At 33.2% G+C, this 18,479-nt stretch overlaps 1 protein-coding gene and 1 long non-coding RNA gene across 2 annotated transcripts; one reads left to right on the top strand and one right to left on the bottom strand.

The window, feature by feature from the left end:
- The first annotated feature begins 9,831 nt into the window (after positions 1-9,831).
- Positions 9,832-12,513, top strand: LOC145799336 (uncharacterized). The gene is made up of 2 exons (XR_014341251.1): positions 9,832-10,483; positions 11,399-12,513. It is a non-coding gene; the product is annotated as an uncharacterized LOC145799336 (long non-coding RNA).
- Positions 12,514-16,737: 4,224 nt separating this feature from the next.
- LOC145799869 (uncharacterized) lies at positions 16,738-18,211 on the bottom strand. Its single transcript, XM_082889506.1, has 4 exons — positions 17,923-18,211; positions 17,472-17,600; positions 17,202-17,378; positions 16,738-17,021 (listed from the first exon to the last, which is right to left on the bottom strand). The coding sequence occupies exons 1-4, from the start codon at positions 18,209-18,211 to the stop codon at positions 16,738-16,740; spliced, it is 879 nt and encodes a 292-aa protein (XP_082745632.1).
- Between the last annotated feature and the right edge of the window lie 268 nt (positions 18,212-18,479).

Raw genomic sequence — 18,479 nt, 5'->3', positions numbered from 1 at the left:
TGTGTGTGTGTATGTGTGTTTGTTTGTTTGTTTTGTTTTTTGGTATTTGGTTGGATGGCTGGGTTTCCATCATTGGTGTGTGATTGCTGCTTACTCTCTCTATGGACGTAACTTATGTATTTATCTCTGACTTGTCTTATTGTTGAATTCTTATGATCGACTTTTGCTTCGCAGTATGGGCTTTGCATCTAGATATATTCATAACTTTTCTTTGGTGCTTTCTTTTGAGGATTTTGTCTTTGTTTGGTGAAAGCTTTTATTTGTTGGAATGGATTCCTTTGCAAGTGTCGTTTGGCTTTCCCTACCTCAATAGAAATTTCTATTGATAAAAAAAAATAAATAAATAAATAAAAGCATTTGTCGAAACAACCACAATTTCTATGGGAAAGACCACGGGTAGTATTTGGGGTGAGATTCTTAAGTAATGTTTGGTTCACTAAAATGAAGTTGAAGGAAACGATCATTCAAATGTTTATTGTTATGTTGGGTTCACTAAAAAAAAATAATAATAAAAAATACATTGGAAATAAAATTATCAGTTACCATTATATTGAAATGAATGATCATTTTATAGGGAAGCCAAAGAACCATTGCATCTCATCCCAGCAAACCAAATAGAATATTAGAGGTTTAGAATTAGGTTGTGGCCTATTGCGGATATTACTTCAATTATTTAAGGAATTTGTTTTATAAGTTCCTATGTTTAAATTATTCGTAAATAATAATAATAATTATAATTATATATTTTTCTCGAATTTGACTTTAAAAAAAAAAAAAAGACAAGTGTGATTTTGACAATACATTGTCAGTTTTATTGAAGACAATTATGATAAAATTATGTGATTACAATTATCAAATTAGTCTAATAATTTTTGTTTTTATTTTTAAATGATGTATACAAGGGAACCTCTATATGACTGGCTCAAATTATTAAAATGAGACTCGTTGTATGGCTATGGTCCACCCCCAGGCTCCTTTTGTTCACTTAACTTCAGCCAGATAGGTTTATTGCTCCGTGGTTCATCAATTGATGATGGAGAAATATCTTGCTCTAACCAATTAGGGTTTATTTATTTATTTTAATCTCAATCAATAGGTTAGTCAACGAAAACAAAACCTACCTAACCAATTATCAAGCCCAACAACTGGCCTAATTAATTACCAAGCCTAACAATTATTGTTAATTATACACAGAAATAAATCATGAGAAGTTACAGATAGATCTTAATGGATAGATTTATTATCCAACGAGTCTTACAAGAATTAATGACGTTTTTCAGCAAAAACTAAAAAAAAAAAGCATCACTAATTGTTAATTTTCAACGACAGTTTGAAAATTGTCTTAAAAAAATGTCACTAATTATAAGTTTTAAAAAAATCGTCACAAAAAAGCGTCACTAAAGTTTGAACTTTAAGTGACAGTTTGAAAATTTTGTAACAGAAAAACGTCACTAATTATAAGTTTTAACAACAATTTATAAAAGAGAAATTTAGTCTAACATCCATCTCCAAGTTTTAATAATAAACAAAGGTCTATAATATTTCTTTTTATACTCTAAGATCCTTAGATGAATAACTAATTTACCTTCAACTTCATTGTCATTGTCAGGAGTGTCCCAAGCTTCTCTGCTACTTTTGTTCTTCTGGCTTTTCGTTCCGTTTGACGGCTTGATCTCATTGCGATACTATTGGAGATTTGTTCCTCAAGAAGTTCGAGTTCTTCATGCATTGGCTTCAAATCATCAGCTTCTTTAATGGGGAATTGCAATGAAAAGTTCTCCCCAAAGCCATTTTCAACTTCTCTGGGCCCTACTGCTACACCAACTAGTTCGGTTTCTCGAAACTATGCCCTATCAAATAGAAGGGCACCAGAGAAAATAGTGATGATGATGATGATGGTAGAGATCTTACCATTATTGAGGTGGAAAAGGAGATTGTGAAGAGGATGATGAAACTTGTTTGTTAAGGTGTGTTTCACGCTCCTTGGTCAAAACATAGAGAAAATAGTGAGCAAATTAAATTGAATTTTCTCTGGACTGTGTGAATTTGTGAATTTTCTCTGGATGTGGGAATCGTATGAATTTTCTTTGGTTGTGATCATTGCTAGTAATTTTATGAATTTTCTCTGGCTGTATAAATTTTTTATGGCTGTATGAATTTTCTCTACTGTGTGAATTTTCTTTGGTTATGGTCACTGTTTGTAACATTATGAATTTTCTCTAATTGTTGTCATTGTATAAATTTTCTCTGGCTATGGTCACTATGCGAATTTTCTCAAACACTGTGGAATTGTGATGTGTCTAAAGAAATTTAAGTGAAAATGTCCGAAGAAATTCTAAACATAAACACATAAACACACTCAGAGAAATTCGAAGGGAATTCTGATGTCTCTAGAGAAAAAATAGTGAGCAAATCATATTGAATTTTCTCTGAACTGTGTGAATTTTCTCTGGATGTGGGAACTGTGTGAATTTTCTCTAGTTGTGATCATTGTTTGTAATTTTGTGAATTTGTTGTTGTTGCTTATTTGGGTGATTGAATTTTGCTTATTTGGGTAATTTTCCCTGGATTGAATTTTGTAATTCAGATTGCTAAGAAGCAAGCTGTGGTCAATTCTGAGAACACCTATTTTCTCATTCTCTCTCATCTTCTCCTCTCTCTCTCTCTCTCTTTCTCTCATCAGGGAAATTTTTTTTGGTTTGGTTAAAACAATTTTCTCTGATTTAAAATTGTGAACAAACACAAAGAAATTTGGTTTGATTAGAATTTCTCTAGTTTGGTTAGAATAATTTTTTCTGGTTTAAAATCATTGTGCTAAAATTTTTCTAGTTTCTTTAAAACAATTTTCTCTGATTTAAAATTGTGAACAAACACAGAGAAATTTGTGCTAAAATTTCTCTGGTTTGGTTAAAACAATTTTTTCTAGTTTTTGCTTAAAACAATTTTCTTTGGTTTAAAATTGTGAACAAACACAGAGAAATTCGTAGACAGAGGCAGAAAAATTTCAATTCTCTGTGAACAAAACCAAAGAAATTTCAATTTTCTCTAGTTTGAATCCAGAGATATTCTTTGGAAAGTCGAGAAATTTTCTAGATCGATGTTAAGGGAACTTAGACATTATGAAAATATTGAATGTCTTTTATACTATAAAATCTTAATACTATGGACCCTAAAAAAAATCCCTTTTATAAAAACGGTGACAAAAAAAAAGTCACTAATTGTCAATTTTTAACGATATATGTAAAAAATCGTCACAAAAAAATAATTTTAACGACAATTTTATTAAGACTTATTTTTAATAAAACTTGATAGAAATTAAATCCAACTATTATAACATATTGATATCTTATCCATAAATCATCACCCTGCAACACAACAACTAAGTCAAATACTCTCATTAAGACATCAAAATTCAATTTCGAAAAAACTATTATTAATTGAATTAAATTCATACAATATAAAAAACTCAAATATAAAATTAATTTAATTAGAACCATATGAACTAGATTCACACAATACCTAGAACACTAGCGTAAGTTGTCCTCCCAGATTAATAACGAAAATAGCTGGCTTTATAATTGTTAATTTCGAGAGTTCCACCAGGGAATCATTGGGCTAAGAAGTCGACGTTGACTTCATAGCATAATCATGAATAATCTTTTGGGTTTTTATTTTTTATTATTATTATTTTGAAAATTATAAATATATCATTTTTCTATACAAAAAATAAGAAAAATTACATAAAAAAACCTTAGGGTTTATCCCTGATAATGGATTAAACCCTACATTTTTAAATTGATAACAATTCAAACAATCCGTTTATTTTCCGTCCACTCTGTTAAGAGGCCAAAATCACACATAACACTCACACTCTCTCTCCACGTGTCTGTTCCTCCATCACCCCCAACAAATCAAAAGCAAGTTTTACGGGTCAATTTGACAACACAGTTCAAAGTTAAAAATTAACTTTTAACTCATTTTAAATCACATCATCTCTCATATTTTTTTTAGGAGGACTTACCAGCCGGTCCCATTGAAACAAATTAATACCCACCAAGTCCTGCCCTATTTTAGTTTCCAATTTTACCCCCTCAATGTCACACCACATGTGTGAAGCAAAGAAGATATCACGAGCTCTCCCCTGTGCGCGTGACACACACGCTCCTTCTCAATTGTTCTGATTTAGAAACTATTCTGAGATGATTTGGAAACCATTCTGAGGCAATTTGCAATTTGGAAATCAAAACAAACGAAGAGATTTTCCCTGAATCTCTCATCGTTTCCAAAGAAATCACCTCTGTTTCGATCTATATTCTGATTCTGAACAGATCCCCAGCAAATCTTCCACCATTTCGATCTATATTCCCTATTTAGTTCGTCTTCAACAAACATGCGAATCAAACGTGAGTCATATTCATCTTCCGTTCTTCTTTTATAATTATATTAAGTGATATTCAACTTCATAATAATCACATCTTCATGTTCATTTGCTATACAATAACAAATTTGCTTATTTTGCCCAATTTAGTGAGAACATTTGCTATAAGAATGATAGATTTGCTTAATTTTCTTAATTGAGTGATAAAATTTGTTATAATGATGGATTTGATTCCCTTCTTCTTTCATAACTATAATTGAGTTATAAAATTCGACTTGAAGCTATTTTCAATGTGTATCATACAGTATTAATTTATGATTGATATTCAAGTTCATAATAATCACATCTTCATGTTCATTTTCTATACAATGATGGATTTGCTTACTTTTGCTAATGCAGTGATAAAATTTGATATACAATATAAAATGATTCCAACAGCAACGAGCTTGAAGTAGGAGTAGCACTGGCATGTTTCCTTTCGGATCCTCCGATTGACTCAGAGAGCTTGGGGGATAACCTGACCATTTCCATGATCGGGGACAAACTGAGTGTAAACCCTTCTTGTCACACCCCAAATCCGGGCATGACCGGCCGTGGCCCACAGGGACTTAGCCCAAGGCACACGTAAGCCTAAACACGAATCCAATCACATTGAACAACTGAACAATAGTCCAATAATAAATAACCAAAACTCAATCCAGACATGCCACAATTATAAACGGCAAAATCAACCGTAATCAAAAGCCATCCAAACTTATGGGATATAAACAACCCACATATCAAAAATAATCCTAAATGAACTTCGATAAGAATAAATATAAATATGCACAAACTTGACATAACACTCTAAACTAAATGAATGCCCTAGAGGTCCATGCAATTGAGTCCCCACTACGCCATGAGTCCACTCTAAGTCCTTCTAACACCTGGAAATGGTAAACAACTAAGTCAGCTGATAGCTCAGTGAGTAGCAACATGGATAGTAAATACAGTTTTGAAAACAGGGTTCAATTCCAAAATAAGATATATATCACAGAAACTAGATTGGCATACAGTTTGGGAAATACAATCTGTTTAAAAAAGAAGGAATGTGAGAACCCGAATATAAAAATTAAGTAAATAATTAAATAATAATTTTACAAATCTCAAATATTTTATTATGAATCTTTAAGTGCAAATTAAATATTATTAGAGGATCTTTTAATTAATTTTAAACCTAAAATAAATTTATGGTGAAAGTCATTGATTGAGAAGCAAGATTTATTATTAAAAAAAAAAAAAAATAGAGAAGAGGGTGTGACTTGAACTCTAGACCACAAAATTAATAAGTTAGACTTTTACCATTTGAATTGCATGTAACTTATATATGTATTTTGTATATTTATCTATCTATTTGACCTAAGTGTGCCCACAACTAGTACAAAATAAAATAAACACAAACCCTAACTCTTGTTATAATTGTTTTCCACAACACTAGCAGCCCTAGCAGCCGTGGGTTTATGAAGAAAAGAGAGGGGTTTTTCAATCATCAAGATTATTGTTGTAGCCAAGAAGGAGAGCTTTGGGTGTGTTGTGCTGTGTGGCTTCCTAGGTTTTCTTCTCTTCTTTCTTTGTTCTTTATCCTAATAATATTGTTATTTAATTCATTGATGGAGAGATTGTAGGTGTATGTATTTTGTGTATATATATATATGCTGTTAAGAAATCTAAGGAGTTAAATTCATGTATAAAGAATCGGTGTGAATCTTAGTCCAAAAATTCTGCACATAATCGCTAACTTTAAAAATCAAGAAACCATATCAAACGGATGAATTTTAATCTGAAATTTTTACAGTAGATCAATTACACATTGAATTGCATATCTGAATTTTTTCATAATTTTTGGGAGTCGAAATCCATATAAATTGAGGTATTCAAATCTGTCCAGCAAACCAGTCCGAAACAGTAAATTCGGGATTGTTGTTCTCTTTGGGTATAAATCCAAAAATTATCAAATTAGTGTCATTAGAACCGGTTACGAGTCTAGTTTCATACGTTTTTGGCCTTGCATTGATTGCTCGTGTATATTAAGAAGAATGAATTGTGGTATCAGAGCTGTAGATTTATCGAGTTACATATCTTGCATTTCATCATTTAGACGAGGTCCGAGTCCTTATAGTCCTTAGTAGTGTTTGGTTAAGTTAGTTTTGTTTAAACTTGTGTTGAATCTTTCTTGATTTCAGTTTGAGGTTAAGCATTGGTACCTAGATATTTACACGGATTTTTGATTCTTTGTGAGCCTTTGATGTTTGTATTACCGTGTGTAATCCATTAGGAGAAACAGTAGTGTTGAGAGATGTCTGTAGATCTTGTCAGATAAAGATGGATGGTAGGATTTTTCTAGTGGATTTGATTTCTTTAGATATGAAGGATTTTGATGTGATTTTGGAGATGGATTTGTTGACGAAGCATTATGCTTCTATTGATTGTTTTAGAATGGGAGTAGTTTTTGCTATGCTGGGACAACTTGAGTTTTTTTTCCAGGGGGATAGGAAAGGGTCTTCTATCTGTTTTACTTCTTCCTTTTAGGCTAATCGAATGTTAAGTAAAGGGTGTAATGATTATTTAGCTTGTGTGGTGAGTATTGAACTGTCAGAATAGAAGTTAGAGGAGTTGCCTGTAGTGAGTGATTGTGTTGATGTTTTTTCAAAGGATCTACCTGGACTTCCTCTAGATCGCGAGGTAGAATTTTTCATTAACTTGGTCCCAACACAACACTTATTTCTAAAGTCCCCTATACAATGGCACCATTGGAGTTGAGGGAGTTTCAAACTTAGTTATAGAAGTTGTTAGAGAAATGTTTTATTAAGCCTAGTGTTTCAACTTGGGGAGCACATGTGTTGTTTGTGAAGAAGAATGATGGGTCTATGAGGTTGTGTATTGATTGTTGAGAACCGAACAAAGTCACAGTGAAGAATATGTATCCTTTGCCACGTATTGTTGACCTATTTGACCAATTGTAGGGAGTTCAAGTATTCTCTAAGATTGACTTGAGGTTAGGCTATCACCAGTTGAAAGTAAAGGATGAGGATGTTCCTAAGACTGCTTTTAGAACCCGTTATAAGCATTATGAGTTCTTGGTGATACCTTTTGGTCTCACAAATGCACCAGCCACATTCATGGATTTAATGAACTGAGTATTTAAACCCCAACTGGATAAAATTTGTGGTAGTTTTTATTGATGATATCCTAATTTATTCGAGGAGTAAAGAGGAGCGTGAGCAGTATTTGAGGGTAGTATTTTAGATCCTTAGGGAGAAGAGACTGTATGCAAAATTTAAGAAGTGTGAATTCTGGTTGAGCAGTGTATCCTTTTTGAGCTATGTAGTGAGTAAAGATGGGGTATCTATGGATAGCACGAAGGTGATAGCAATTATTGATTGGCCGCGACCTATTTCTGTGACAGAGGTACGTAGCTTTCTAGGGCTTGCTGGATATTATAGACAGTTTGTGGAAGGATTCTGCTGTATTGCTTTGCCATTTATAAACCTCACTAGGAAAGAGGTAAAGTTTGAGTGGAATGATGATTGTGAGTGTAGCTTCTAAGAGTTTAAACAAAGGTTGATATTAGCTCCAATCCTTGCCTTATGTACTGATGGTGGTGGTTTTGTGATTTATAGTGATGCTTCACGACAAGGTTTAGGATGTGTGCCCAGGCAGCATAGGAAGGAGATTACTTATACGTCACAACAGTTGAAAGTACATGAGAGAAATTATCCTACGCACGACTTGGAGCTAGCAACAATGATTTTCGCTCTTAAGATCTAGCGACATTATTTTTATGGAGAGTCATATGAGATTTACACTGATCATAAGAGTTTGAAGTATATTTTCACACAGAAGGAACTAAATTTGAGGCAAAGAAGATGGCTTGAGTTACTAAAAGATTTCGATATAAATGTTTTGTATCATCCAGGGAAGGAAATGTAGTGGCGGATGCCTTGAGTAAGAAGGTCGCAATTGGAGATACAGCTGCTTTGTGTATTAAGAGTTGTTTTGTGGAAGGCATGAGACGTTTGAGGCTTGAGATTGTTACGCCTGGTGATAGGGCTTATTGTAGTCAATTGACAGTTCAGCCAACCTTTAGAGAACGGATTCGTTTAGCACAGGAGATTGACCACCAGTGTGAGCGTATTAAAGGAGAGATGGCAGAGGGTAAGAATGTAGACTTTGTGGTTAGTGATGACGGGTTGCTTAGATTCCGTAGCCAAATTTGTGTTTCTGTTGGTTGTGATTTGAGGAAGGAGATTATGGCAGAGGCACATAGTTCTAGTTATAGTTATGGCATTCATCTTGGAAGTACTAAGATGTATCGGGATCTTTATGAACATTTTTGGTGGAATGGTATAAAGGGAGATATTGCAGAATTTGTGGCTCAGTGTTTGGTGTGTTAACAAGTTAAAGTAGAATATTAGAAACCTGCGGGGAAACTACAACCCTTACCTATACCAGAGTGGAAGTGGGATCATGATACCATGGACTTTGTGTGTGGTTTACCTTGTACTAGTAGTAATCACGATGCAGTTTGGGTTGTTGTTGATAGATTAACCAAGTCAGCACATTTTATTGCAGTTCGGATGAACTATTCTCTAGCTCGATTTGCACAGTTTTATGTGAAGGAGATTGTTAGATTGCATGGTGCACCTGTGTCAATAGTGTCAGATCGGGACCCTCGTTTTGTGTCTAAGTTTTGGGGTGCGTTACAGTCAGTTATGGGTATTTGGTTAAATTTTAGTTCAGCTTATCACCCTTAGACAGATGGGGTATTGGAGAGGACTATTCAAATCATTGAGGATATGTTAAGGGCTTATGCTTTGGAGTGGAGAGGTAATTGGGATGATTATTTGCCGCTCATGGAGTTTGCGTATAATAATAGTTATCATTCTAGTTTGGGAGTAATGCCTTATGAGGCTTTGTATGTGAGGAAGTGTAGGTCTCATTTGTGCTGGTATGAGGTTGGTAAGAGGCAAATGTTAGGACTTAATTTGGTGGAGGATGCTACACAAAAAATTATCACCATTAGAGAGAGATTATTGACTGCTCAGAGTAAACAAAAAAGTTATGTTGATCATCGTAGGAGAGATTTAGAGTTTCATGTGGGGGATATGGTATTCTTGAAAGTATCACCATGGAAAGGAGTCATCAGGTTTGGAAAGGAAGGAAAGTTGAGTTCTAGATACATTGGACCATTTGAGGTATTAGAGAAGGTTAGTGAGGTTGTGTACCGTGTTGTTTAACCCCCTAGGTTGGCAGGAGTGCATAATGTGTTTCACGTGTCTATGCTGAGGAAATATGTGCACAGTCCGTCGCATGTGATAGATTATGAGTCGCTTCAGATTAGAAATGATTTTTTCGTATGAGGAGATACCTGTTCAGATTTTGGATTCAAAAGAGAAAATGTTGCGTACAAAGGTCATTAAATTGGTTAAGGTACTGTGGCGTAATCATCTAGTTGAAGAGGCGACTTGGGAATGCGAGGACGAGATGCACGAGAAGTACCCACATCTATTCTCATGATTTACTCAGGTTAGTTTCGAGGACGAAACTTTTTTTTAGTGGGGGAGAATGTGAGAACCCGAATATAAAAATTAAGTAAATAATTAAATAATAATTTTACAAATCTCAAATATTTTATTATGAATCTTTAAGTGCAAATTAAATATTATTAGAGGATCTTTTAATTAATTTTAAACCTAAAATAAATTTATGGTGAAAGTCATTGATTGAGAAGCAAGATTTATTATTAAAAAAAAAAAAATAGAGAAGAGGGTGTGACTTGAACTCTAGACCACAAAATTAATAAGTTAGACTTTTACCATTTGAATTGCATGTAACTTATATATGTATTTTGTATATTTATCTATCTATTTGACCTAAGTGTGCCCACAACTAGTATAAAATAAAATAAACACAAACCCTAACTCTTGTTATAATTGTTTTCCACAACACTAGCAGCCCTAGCAGCCGTGGGTTTATGAAGAAAAGAGAGGGGTTTTTCAATCATCAAGATTATTGTTGTAGCCAAGAAGGAGAGCTTTGGGTGTGTTGTGCTGTGTGGCTTCCTAGGTTTTCTTCTCTTCTTTCTTTGTTCTTTATCCTAATAATATTGTTATTTAATTCATTGATGGAGAGATTGTAGGTGTATGTATTTTGTGTATATATATATGCTGTTAAGAAATCTAAGGAGTTAAATTCATGTATAAAGAATCGGTGTGAATCTTAGTCCAAAAATTCTGCACATAATCGCTAACTTTAAAAATCAAGAAACCATATCAAACGGATGAATTTTAATCTGAAATTTTTACAGTAGATCAATTACACATTGAATTGCATATCTGAATTTTTTCATAATTTTTGGGAGTCGAAATCCATATAAATTGAGGTATTCAAATCTGTCCAGCAAACCAGTCCGAAACAGTAAATTCGGGATTGTTGTTCTCTTTGGGTATAAATCCAAAAATTATCAAATTAGTGTCATTAGAACCGGTTACGAGTCTAGTTTCATACGTTTTTGGCCTTGCATTGATTTCTCGTGTATATTAAGAGAACCGTCAATTTCTTTAAAGTGCTGCAGAAAACAACCTGTTTGGATATAATAAATTGTAGAAAATTATTCTGATAAGCAAATCAAGTGAAACCAGTTGGGTTTGAAACTTAGGATATATTAGATTATATCTGGAGGTTATTGGAATTTTTCGAATAGCGTGGAGTGGGTTTTGTAATTTTCAAAGTTAGTGAATAGATTGGGAAAACTTGTTTAAAACACTGTTTCATCTTAAAGTTATTTTTAGTTAAGTTTCGATCGGAATCTATGTCTTGGGTGATTTTAGACCTTGAAGAATATGAACTTAGGTAATATTTAAGAGTAACGGTGAGTTGGGTTGAGCCGTGTTAGTGCGTTTTAGTTTGAGGTTACTTAGTTCCTATTTTTTTTAGTATTTTTAAATTAGTTGTGACGCGTAGTTTTTATACTTGGTTCAGGCCACTAGTTGGACTTTTACACTCTATTCGAGGATTATATTATTGCGTTTCAGGTGAGTAGTTTCATGCTACATATTTTTATAAATGTTCCCCTACCCTGAACTGTTGGAAAAATTAAATTGTTGTTTCATAATTAAACTGTTTTGATAAATTATTATATTATCAATTGAATCAAATTATTTCTGAAACATGTGTGAACTTGGCATACTGTAAACTATTTGTTTTGGTCTCATGTTTATAATGATGAACTACCATGTTTTGCGAAACTGATGTGTATTGATTATTGGGACCATGTGTGTATTTAGTCCAGGGAAATTATTCCACTGTGTGTGGTGACTCTGGCCACTAGGGAACAGATCCGGGTTGGGCCGTGATGACTCTAGTGCTCAACGATTGTAAGGAACAGACCTTTAAAAACAACTAGGTGACCTTCAATCGGATCGTCTTTGAGAAAAGGCCCAGGTGCCACCCTGAGGATGACTCTTAGTTCGATATTGGATCCAACGGGGCTTATAGCCTTGAGAATTGTGTGGCAGATTATTTGTTTTTATTGGTACCCAGAAAATTATTGGTGTTCATGTTATAATCTGTTTTAAGTGAAAAATGTCGTTTATCATGTTCTTGCGAGACATGAGTATTTTAAGTGTTGAATTGTGGAACCTTCTTTTTTAAACAGATTGTATTTCCCAAACTGTATGTCAATCTAGTTTCTGTGATATATATCTTATTTTGGAATTGAACCCTGTTTTCAAAACTGTATTTACTATCCATGTTGCTACTCACTGAGCTATCAGCTGACTTAGTTGTTTACCATTTCCAGGTGTTAGAAGGACTTAGAGTGGACTCATGGCGTAGCGGGGACTCAATTGCATGGACCTCTAGGGCATTCATTTAGTTTAGAGTGTTATGTCAAGTTTGTGCATATTTATATTTATTCTTATCGAAGTTCATTTAGGATTATTTTTGATATGTGGGTTGTTTATATCCCATAAGTTTGGATGGCTTTTGATTACGGTTGATTTTGCCGTTTATAATTGTGGCATGTCTGGATTGAGTTTTGGTTATTTATTATTGGACTATTGTTCAGTTGTTCAATGTGATTGGATTCGTGTTTAGGCTTACGTGTGCCTTGGGCTAAGTCCCTGTGGGCCACGGCCGGTCATACCCGGATTTGGGGTGTGACACTTCTAGCAACATCTTGGATGCATCTGACACACCATCCCTCGTTTGGCAGCTGGAGAAGGGTTACCTGTCTAGTAGTTCTGAGTCGGGTAATGAACCAGAATCTGATTCCACAGAGTCTGTGGAGTCAGAATCAGATTCCGGTGCTTCTGGGTCTCAGTCCGATATTCCTGGGGGTGATAACTCGGATGCCAGGGTTTTGTCTGGGTCGTCCTTTTCTTTTTCCTTTGAGTCAGTTGTAACCGAGAAACTGGATCAACTTGACCTTGTGAATGAGAATGCCATTGCAGATTCTGAATATTTTTCTGTGCCTCTTATTTATTGCATTGATCACGATTTTCAAAATTTTGATGAAAACGATGAGGAAGGAATTCCTCTGGTTTTGAAAATTTTGATTAATCAGGAAGAGGAGAGGTTTGCAAAACCCCTTGCTGATGAAATCATTACTATTAATGTGGGTACTGAGAAGGATCCGCATCTAGTCCAGATCGGGTCCACGTTGTCTTTGGAGGAGCATGAGCGCTTAGTCGCTTTATTAAAAGATTACAAAGATGTTTTTGCGTGGTCCTACAAAGACATGCCTAGAATCGATCTTGAGATTGTACAGCATCGGATCCCTCTTGACCCCGAAGCCCGACCCATCAAACAGAAGTTGCAGAGAATACGCCCGAATTGGGCTTTAAAGATTAAGGAGGTCACCAAACAGATAGACGCAGGGTTCTTGCAAGTATCTGAGTATCTAACTTGGTTGGCCAACATTGTCCCAGTGCCGAAGAAAGATGGCATGTGGACTTCAGGGATCTGAACAGAGCCAGTCCGAAGGATGACTTTCCTCTACTGCACATCAATGAATTGGTGGACTTCACCGCAGGCAAGAATGATAAAATTTGACTTGAAGTTATTTTCAATTCAGTGAGAAAATTTGCTATAAGAATGATAAGTTTGATTAATTTTCCTAATTGAGTGATAAAATTTGTTATAATGATGGATTTGCTTATCTTCTTATTTCATAAGTATAGATTTGCTTCCCTTATTCTTTCATAACTATAAATAAAATTTGACTTGAAGTTATTTTCAATGTGTATTATACAGTATTAATTTATGAGTGATATTCAACTTCATAATAATCACATCTTTATGTTCATTTTCTATACAATGATGGATTTGCTTACTTTTGCTAATTCAGTGATAAAATTTGATATACAATGACAGATTTGCTTACTTTGCCCAATTCAGTGATAAAATTTGCTATAAGAATAATAGATTTGCTTAATTTTCCTAATTGAGTGATAAAATTTGTTATAATGATAGATTTGCCTCCCTTCTTCTCTCATAACTATAATTGAGTGATACAATTCGACTTGAAGTTATTTTCAATTTGTACCATACAGTATTAATTTATGAGTGATATTCAACTTCATAATAATCACATCTTCATATCCATTTCCTATACAATGATAGATTTGCTTACTTTTGCTAATCTAGTGATAAAATTTGCTATACAATGCCAGATTTGCTTACTTTGCCCAAATCAATGAGAAAATTTGCTATAAGAATGATAGATTTGCTTAATTTTCCTAATTGAGTGATAAAAGTTGTTATAATGATGGATTTGCTTTCCTTATTCTTCAATAAACATGCGAATCAAACGTGAGTCGTATTCATCTTCCGTTCTTCTTTTATAACTATAATTAAGTGATATTCAACTTCATAATAATCACATCTTCATGTTCATTTGCTATACAATAACAGATTTGTTTATTTTGCCCAATTCAGTGAGAAAATTTGCTATAAGAATGATAGATTTGCTTAATTTTCTTAATTGAGTGATAAAATTTGTTATAATGATGTATTTGATTCCCTTCTTCTTTCATAACTATAATTAAGTGATAAAATTCAACTTGAAACTATTTTCAATGTGTATCATACAGTATTAATTTATTAGTGATATTCAACTTCATAATAATCATATCTTCATGTTCATTTGCCATACAATGATGGATTTGTTTACTTTTGCTAATTCAGTGATAAAATTTGCTATACAATGACAGATTTGCTTACTTTGCCTAATTTAGTGATAAAATTTGCAATAAGAATGATAGATTTGCTTAATTTTCTTAATTGAGTGATAACATTTGCTATACAATGACGAATTTCCTTACTTTGCCTAATTCAGTGATAAAAATTGTTATAACAATGATAGATTTGCTTAATTTTCCTAATTCAGAGAGAGTTATCAACAGCCCACAATAAGAAGACACTTCGTAAGTTGATCAATAACAAAACACTCCTACAAAAAAAAAAAAAAAATGCAACGAAACCAAATTATAATATTTTGTTTTCAAAATATGTTTGCAGGCTTGATTGTGGAATCATTATTTGCTATATCATGAGGCAATATGTTTCCAGCAACAACATAATGTCTACTTTTTCCAAAGAAAAATGCAATCAATTGAGAGCCGATATATTAACTATCTTCTTGACTGACCAACAAACTGCTCAATAATAAATAGTTGATGAAAACATTGATGACTTGCCTCCGCAATAATCAACAAATCTGAAAGAAAAGAAAACATTTTGCTTGTTTGTTTGTTACACTAATCAACAGATCTGGAAGAAAAGAAAACATTTTGCTTGTTTGTTTGTTACAGTGTAATAAAAAGGAAACATTGATTCATTTAGTTGTTAGAATGTGAATACTTCATACATTTGACTTGTTTGGTTGTTACTGTATTATCTATATTTTGATCATTTTGGTTCGTATTTTACTTCAATGAATATTATAATGCTTGGTTGTTACAATGTTAAAATTACAGACAATACACTAAATGAAAATTCAGTCTTTTTTAGCTATATGGCTTTGATATCAGTCTTACTTTATGCTTAATAACAAGTTTGGATCCCTTCATTTACTAACATGACATTTTTTTTACACTGATAAATTTATCACTGTTCAAACTAACAAAAATCAGCAACTCTCTCTCTCTCTCTCTCTCTCTCTCTCTCATTCTTTTTTCCTAATTCAAGTAAACAAAACAATATAAAAAATAATAAATAATTTATCTAAATCGAAAATTAAAACACAAACACTATTACATTGTCCAAATTGAGAATTAAAACACTGTTGCAATTTGTAGATATTTTCAAGTTTGGGAATGAATGTAAGAACATGTCATTCTGGGTATATGGAGTGGAGATAAAGTTCTAACAGTAAATCCAAAAAAATAAACCGTACATACATTTTAACATTTGACTCCAAGAACCACTTATTTATGAAGAAAAATGATCTTATTCAAGACCTGATGATAAACCGTTGCATCTAAAGCATTTCTTAGACTGAAATTTTGAACAATTTAATCTGAAAATGAATTGCAAACTCGAAATATTTTGCTTCAAGGATCCCACTGATAGTTAATTGCATAGTGGCAGTAATGTAGCACAGATTGGGAAACTTAGTCCCAAGCTACCTACCATTGATTTTTCTTGAGTTTAAGCCACTGATAAATTTATCACTGTAAAAAAGAACATTTGGTTGGATATGACAGTGATAAATTTATCAACCATTGACATAAATGTAATAAACCATCAACTCTTTCCATACAGTCAGTTATAAATTTATCATTCTTAAAAATAACAAAATTCAGCAACCCCATTAATGCTTGATTGTTTCCTTCAGACAATGGTAAATTTATCACTCTTAAAAAAACATAATCCACCAACTCATTCAAACCAACCAAGGATAAATTTACCACTGTATAAAACACCAAAAATATCAACTACATTTAACCAAAATCAAAGCATATATATCTGTGAAACTTAATCTTGTAAAAATATCAACAAAAAATATAATTTCCGTTCAAAAAATTCCTCAATCATCCAATGCAACTACCGAAATGATGTATCTTTCAAAAAATACTCAAACATTCAATGCAAGTAACACCTCTCAACTCTCAACAAAAGTAATTCAATTAAAATCAATACACTAAAGCAAGCTTCTTTACATGTTTTTTGATTATGAGTTCCCATCTTTCCACACCTACTGCACCTAATTCTCTTGATCCGTCCTTCGAAGGTATTCTCTATGTTCTTGGACATCCAACTAGTTTCTTACAAAGAGGAGGTAAAACAACGTCATCATCAAGAACTACATTTGGCTTTCACATACTAGGAACTAGATAGATAGAATGTAAATAAGAATTACAATAACTACGAACATGGTAGTAATCATCAAGAAAACAATTCAGATCCTTCTCACTCCTCTTTATAGCATAAAAACCATGTTTGCAAGAAAAAGAATCAATTTCCAACAATCGACAAGAACAAGACTGTTTCCCAATATCAACCATAATTGAATGATCCAATTGGATTTCATGAATATCATCGCTACACTTCTTAACTATCCATGCCTTTGTATCATTAAAAGCTTCTTCCAACTTTTTCTCTGCAAAAGGACAAACAATACGATTCCACTTATTTCCAATTTCTCACCTTTTTGAAAATTGCCCCATTAGTTTCACCCGTATAGCATCAACAAGATTAGTTGAAAACAAATGATGCTTATCCCTAATCTATGAATTAAAAGATTCTGCAGCATATGTGCACATTTCACCATACCTCTTGCCTTGAAAATAAGCGTTACACCAACACTCATTAGGCAAATTCTCAAGAAACTTCTGAACATTACGACCACAACGACCCTTAAATTCTTCAAATAGCTCATTAAACAACTCAATAGTAGGAGCATTTGCACATCTACTAAAAGGAGTGAGCAAATACTCTTTAGATTCGCGACTCTTCACTGACAAATAAGTCTTCAAGTTTGTTTTCAAATGCATTGGACAAAAAGAATGAGAAGAAAACGAAATGACCTTAGCTAAAGCTTTCAGCAAACCTGCATGTTGATCAGTAACAAACGTAATATCCCTTCCCAGAGTCAAAATAGCAAATAACTTTGACAATAACCAATGCCAATTGTCATAACGTTCACTATCAACAATGGCAAAACATAATGGATATAAACCTACAAACAAAATATATACACATTATTTGTAACAAATAAAAAAGATTACAAAACAAAAGCAAAACGCAAAGTATATAACATATAGCACCAACCATAGATAACTTTATCACTGTATTACTACAACAATTCAATAAAAACATACAACATATAGAATCAATGCATAATAAATTTACCACTGTATAAATATAAAAATTTAACAAAAGTATACAACATAAATTTATCACTAATTGATTGACCATACTCAATAATCAACACTCTCCAATAACAAAAATGATAAAATTATCATTGTTTTATAATAATAACAAATAGACACAGAATATACCTTGGTTACTGTCTTTTTCCGTAGTAGCCAATAAACAACCTTTGTGTCTTCCTTTCAAGAAAGTTTCATCAAGCATCAACACAGGCCGACAATACTTGAAACCATGAATACATGCCTCAAAAGCGAAAAACAAGCATTTGAAATGTCTTCCTTTACTATTAATATCAAATTCCATATCAAAAACACTCCCCGGATTACAATCATTAGCGGTATCAACATACCAACGAAGATCGTCAAATGAAGATGAATAGTCAACAAAAATAACATCCCTTGGTTTTTCAACACTCATCCAAGCTCGCCGATAAGAAACTTCTGTTCAATAATAGTCCTGGAAATCACAAACCACCTCACTAATCGATGTCAAAGCCTTATTATGAACCTCACTTGAAATTAGCCCACCAATCATACTCGAAGTCATCCTAGTATGTTTAATTGTACGAAAAGAAGATCTACACGTATGAACATCATCAAATTGTTTAATAACAAAAGCTTTACTAGAATTTTCCACTCTAGCATGCACGCTCCATAAACATCCCAAATCAGCCCTTCTCTTACAA

The sequence above is a fragment of the Camellia sinensis genome, chromosome 9 (genome assembly GCF_055761805.1).
Source record: "Camellia sinensis isolate YWXY chromosome 9, ASM5576180v1, whole genome shotgun sequence".
Taxonomy (NCBI): Eukaryota; Viridiplantae; Streptophyta; class Magnoliopsida; order Ericales; family Theaceae; genus Camellia; species Camellia sinensis.
The sequence above is the reverse complement of the archived record's forward strand: the minus strand, read 5'-3'. Positions and strand labels throughout refer to the sequence as shown.

Excerpts from the sequence above, each read along its gene's own strand:
- LOC145799869 (XM_082889506.1), bottom strand. The coding sequence starts at position 18,211 with ATGAGTGTTGAAAAACCAAGGGATGTTATTTTTGTTGACTATTCATCT. Across the intron at positions 17,601-17,922 it reads GGAAAAAGACAGTAACCAAG|GTTTATATCCATTATGTTTT; the intron begins GTATATTCTGTG and ends TTTTGTTTGTAG. Across the intron at positions 17,022-17,201 it reads GTGTAACGCTTATTTTCAAG|AGAAAAAGTTGGAAGAAGCT; the intron begins GCAAGAGGTATG and ends GTCCTTTTGCAG.